Raw genomic sequence first — 5,511 nt, 5'->3', positions numbered from 1 at the left:
TCTCTCTCTCTCTCTCTCTCTCTCTCTCCCTCCCTCCCTCCCTCCCCCACACACACTCACACACACAGAGCCTATCTCCCGGCCTGCGTTTGCGGAGCCGTACCCATGGGTAGTGCACATTGCACTCCGATAAAACTTTGGTCAGTTTCCGGCCCGCTGGCGTGTGTATGGCGACGAGCAGACGCCGCCGGTACCGGGTGTGTCTTTGAATATGGGCTCTCCAGTGTTGCGGGATTGCATACTTCGCTAGGGCTGCAGCAGGGCCCAAATGGCGCCTTGCGCGCGGACAGAGTAGGCAATCTCGCAACACTGGAGCGCATTCAAGATACACGCACACACCCACCCGGTACATGCACGCAATCATACACAGTGTGGGTCACCAGCTCTGCTGTACCGCAGATTTTTGTTCTACAGAAAATTGCGTCCGCCACCCCTAGAGGACCGCTCTGATGTCTAAGGTGCGCACGACCGAGCAAGCACTTGCGATTGTTAGAGATCGTGCCGAATACCTGGGGCATTTAGCCGCAAGTATGAGTACTTACAAATGCTGGACTGGCAATTTGAACTCTTAGTTAGTGTTAAACCCATCTCCCAATCCAACATTTCCACACATCTCCCCACAGACTGAACGCCTGCAGGTATCCCCGACACGGTGTTAAACACGACTCGCGAGTGCTTGCCAGAGGTTGCACACTTTCAGATATCAGTGCAGGAGGTCCCTTTTGCAGAGGAGTGAGTTCGTGGAAACGCGAAGACTGCATTGCGGAGACTAAACAGCGCTGGGTGCGGCGGAGCCGTGTCGAGGCGCAGTTCTGCGGGAATACCGTGAGCCAGTGAGCGCATAGGCACGCCCATGCAACGCCCCATGGCGTCCACCGCGCGCTTACGCAACCAAATGCACACTTTCTGACGCCGTTTGCGGTACAAAAAAGAAAATGACAAACATATCAACTCTAGAGAGACGCCGTTTTTTGTTAACGTCGTGGTGGGTTCGATGAGCTGTGCGTGGGGCGAGGACACTTGCGCGGAGAGAGCCCACCTAGGCCTAGGAGGCGCGTTAGCGGAGCCAATTATCATGGGTCGGTGGCTAGGGTCCCCCAGGGTGGCCGCTGGTGGGCCCCGACGGGCCCCAATGGGCCCGCCACCGGCCAGGTTACACGAGAAGGAGAACGGCAGGTTATGAAAGTAAAATCGATTGATTTTTGGTCAATAAATGACGTCTTCTTACCCCAAAACTAAAGTCTCACAACAAAAACAAAACCGGGTCACGTTTACATTTTCAGTCAAACCGTTGTCATCTGCTGCTGCAAGTAACACATCAAAAGACACGTATTCACCGACATTTGAAACGGAAGTGAACATTTAAAAAAAAAAAATTACACGTTCAGTGGGGCACGCCCATTGACGGCAGCCTGAGTAGAATCATAGGGTAAATGTTCCTTTGCACTGAACGTGTTAACCTTGACGAAAAACGCCATAGGAAGACAGACGTATTGTACACACAAGATGCCTAGTTGAATTAGGCAAAACAAATAATCACAATAACATACAAATAGTTTGAAATGTCGCATATTAAAACATGAAATAATTATCTACTCGTCTTCTTAGACGTTCATTACAATAAATGAACTCTGGAAGACAGAGAAACGCAACTAACCTTGTAGGCCGTTACGTGCACAGCACACCCACGTTCGAGCGATGAGATCACAACATCATTTATAAAACTGCATATGTAATATGCCTATGCAGTAGAACTACAGTCATCACAGTAAAAACGCATCGACATTTCTTTGAAAACATTACATCCCACTCCCTGACATTTTGTTCGCATACCCTCTTTGGTCCTAGTCATAAAACAATAAAATATGATAAAACTTAAACCTTACATTAAATAGAAATAAAAGCGGAATAATACTTAAAGAAGCCTGGAAGCCATTTCGCGTGGAAAAGGCGTTTAACCTAACGCAGTGTCGAGCACCATCATGATGACGAATCCAGCAATGGCCCCGCATGACGCTAGCCGACCGTTGCCGCTGCAAGATAAAACGTAGCTTTAGAAGTGCGCACATATATCGCCCGGATCACACACAAAAGCTCAGGTTTTCATTAGCGGCAAGAAAAGATTGCTTCACCAACATTTCTTAAAAATACGTTTTCTACTTTTCTGCACAACCCACTCATCTAGCTCTTTGCCACGAACACCACAACCGGGACCGGGGGTATGGCTGCCTACCTGGTGTTGGCCTCGGGTATGAGGTCGTCCACCACGACAAAGATCATGGCGCCGGCAGCAAAGGCCAGGGCGTAGGGCAGGGCGGGCTCGGCCAGCGAAACGAAGGCAGCGCCCAGGACACCGGCGATGGGTTCGACCAAGCCGCTCAGCTGGCCGTACCTGAGGCGGAAAGGGGCTGTGAACATGCAGCTTCACCACGCTTCACACACCATGGCGTGGTCCAGGGCTCAAGAGACTCACCACAAGCTGCGCCCCACGCTGAAGCCCGCGGCGTGCAGCGGCACGCTGACAGCCAGGCCCTCGGGGAAGTTCTGGATGCCGATGCCGATCGCCAGGTTTCTGTAAAAACAGAGTAAATTTTAAATCAATTTGGCAACAAAAATGTTTGATACGTTGGAAGTTTCACAACTAACAATAATTAAATCTCAGAAAAAATTAACGTTCAATGTGTATAATGTAAATATTTTTTTTATCGATCAATATTCAACGCTCCGACAACCAAACTGACAACTACTTAAGAGTCCTTTCTTTTCCTCGTTCTTTTCCTCCTCGTCTCGGTACCTTATTTTTTAAACAATTTTGTCGAGTGTCCTGCAGGCAGGCAGCCCTGCCACGCGCACGCTAACGGCGAGCCTAGCCGCATTCCGACCGGTACAACATCATTTGGGCATTGCGCCGCGTGGACCAGCACCACATTACGGCGTCTGGACGGGTACGTGCGGCGGATCAGCGTGTTCCACTGCTTCTTTTAGACCTTCTGCACTGCCGTACACGTGTACCTGGCGGTACCCGGCGGTACCCGGTGGTACCCGGAGCGGCGGCGGCGACTCCTAGCTAGGCGGCGGCCCGTACATTCCTTACTTGTCATGCAGGTAGTACCGTAATGCCCATCCAGCACCTTTACCCCCTCATTCCACATTCTTTTCGACCCTTTCTCCTTTTTTTCTGCCTTCCTGTCGGCAAATACGCACGCCCTGTGCCTACACTACGGAAAATGACACTGAGGGCAAACTTTCCCGGGGAGCATGGCGCTTTACTACTTTCCGTGAGACGACGACTCCAGCCCCAGTCCAGACCCACAGAAAACCATGCAAATTGATGTGATAGATCGAAATCAGGTACTGAGGTTACGTCGCTCTCCATATACCCGTAAAATTGACTTTAACAAACCCGCATTCATTATTTGAACAAACAGAATTGGATGAAAGTTTTTATAACCCCTAGGCACGGAACGTGTTAAAAGAACGCTGAAAATCGAATCTTGCATCGTGTTGAACATGTTAGTTAGTATGCAATTATATATATTTCTGCACTTCCAAGTGTTCTACATCTTTTTCTCTGAAGCTGTTTTGAGCGTATACCGAGTTTATAATACGCTATACATGCAGGAGATAATACATGAAGTGCTCAACTCCATTAGAAACGCGAGAATTTCCATTTGTTATCAGTAAGAAAGGAACGAGGACATGTAAATATTTTTAGTTAGTTCATCTGTTCGGACCAACTGTTTAGCAGTTTAAAGTCTATATAACCTTGGATTTGCAGTTACAATTGTCAATTTTTTAGTCTCTTAAAATATGTAAATAGTAAATTTCCTTTCTTCTCTACGAATTCTAGAACGTAAATAGTCGTGGAATTCAAAACAAGGTCGAACGACGCTCACTGGTTGAGCTGCCGCGTCCAGCGTTGCCCCGGGTGGTCTAACATGGTCCTGCTGAGATCTCCAGTGGCGTGAGAAAGGGTCACCGCCCATGGCAGAAGGCGATGCAAGAGAGCGAGATCGGGACGGCTCTCCAGGAGGGGAACGGGGGAAGGGGGGGGGGGCAGGAGGCTGGGCGCCACAGGGGCTAGCGAGCTCGGTTGGGATTTGGAAAGTGCGCAACGCATATAAAACTGGTGTCAGCCCCGCGACTCCCGTCGCGAAGGCCGACAGAAACGCGATTGAGGCGGTAAACGATCAGTAAATGCGACTCACCAACTAGACAAACCAGACACCATTGCGATAGATGGAAAGAAAACAGGCTAGACACACCCTTCCACCAAACGTCGTAGCCATCTCCGCTTCGCTCTGTTGGCAACTCCTGGTTTGCCCTCACGTGAAAAACAAAGGTGAGAAATCCTACGAATCTAGAAGTGAAAACCTAAAAACTAAGGCAGTTATAGAGTGCAAATGTTTAGTGTTTTTCAAATATTTGTAGGGGTAACAAACCCATCAAATACTATCGCATTCCTCGAAAAAATCCGCGTGAAATGAGCCTACATGTGGAAAAGCAAGTGGAAAAGTACCAAAAATGCAATAAACCTACGCCATTTTTCGATGGAACACCATCACGCGCGATCAGTAGGCTCGTTTGACGTGGAATTTTGCGTTGTTGTTGTTGTTAACGAAAATAGATCTTAGAATTCAATTTCAGTCCATGATGAGCAAATATTTTGTATGACCATAAACTGCAATGCCTTTGGAGCCTTGGTGCGTCTTAAAGGTTGGATATACTACCTTTGTTTTACGATTGCTGTCGGCGGCTTTTTGGTACGGCTCCCGCTTAGATTTGTAAGTCTGTATGCCCTTAGGTTAGAGCATCTGGCTAGAGAAAGGGGGTCTGCGGCCTGCTTTTTCATATCGATGTAGGACCATCGCAACGGACGCAACGGACTCATCTACCGTAAAACCCGAAATTTCGAAGTTTCCTAAATCTCTTCTAGAAAATGCCTCAAATGCGCCCTAAATGGTTTAAGGCAGAACGCCTTTAAGGATCTCGACGGCGGTGGGGGGTTATATAAATCTAACAAATACGTGTTGTTGTTGTTGTTGTTTTTTTTTTTCGTTAACTTCTATAGCAAAAAAGGTAAAGTCATTTTGACTCACTTTTTTTTCGTTCATATCTCAGGAACTACGGCACGTAGGCAAACAGATTTTTTTTCTTCGGAAAATGTGCCTTTTGAGCTGTAGATTAATGGCCACTAAAAAATCTCAGTTTAGGATTATGTCAGTTTTTCCCTTCTTTCGCTTCCTTGTTGCCCGGGAGGGAGTTAAGAAGACCAGTCAAAACGCACCAGGTTGCCCCCCGGGTGCCGATATTGCAGAATTAGTCTGGTATAGCCGACCCCAACGGGATCGCCTAAAAAAGAATAAAGTCATCGAAAAGAGGCAGCTTGTCCGTTTAAATTTCTATAGGCCCCGACATGGCCGCTTGCGTCCGGTACTGAGCACGCCGCGGCGGCGCCGTCCAGCCTAGGACTGCATTCCGCCCTTGTCCCCTCCGCCCCCCCTCCAGCCC

The 5,511-nt window shown here is 48.4% G+C and overlaps 1 protein-coding gene across 1 annotated transcript in view; it reads right to left on the bottom strand.

Annotated features, from left to right (window-relative positions):
* Positions 1-1,195: 1,195 nt before the first annotated feature.
* The window catches only part of LOC113207668 (zinc transporter ZIP11), an 11,174-nt gene continuing 6,858 nt past the window's right edge, over positions 1,196-5,511 (bottom strand). The window contains exons 5-7 of the mRNA XM_026424318.2: positions 2,474-2,572; positions 2,234-2,392; positions 1,196-2,033 (exon numbers count right to left, since the gene is read on the bottom strand). Of these exons, the coding sequence (XP_026280103.1) occupies positions 1,955-2,033; positions 2,234-2,392; positions 2,474-2,572 (337 nt within the window). The 3' untranslated portion in view covers positions 1,196-1,954. The remainder of the gene's footprint in view (positions 2,034-2,233; positions 2,393-2,473; positions 2,573-5,511) is intronic.

Source organism: Frankliniella occidentalis, unplaced genomic scaffold (genome assembly GCF_000697945.3).
Source record: "Frankliniella occidentalis isolate FOCC.00 unplaced genomic scaffold, Focc_3.1 Scaffold114, whole genome shotgun sequence".
NCBI classification, from domain to species: Eukaryota; Metazoa; Arthropoda; class Insecta; order Thysanoptera; family Thripidae; genus Frankliniella; species Frankliniella occidentalis.
The sequence above is the reverse complement of the archived record's forward strand: the minus strand, read 5'-3'. Positions and strand labels throughout refer to the sequence as shown.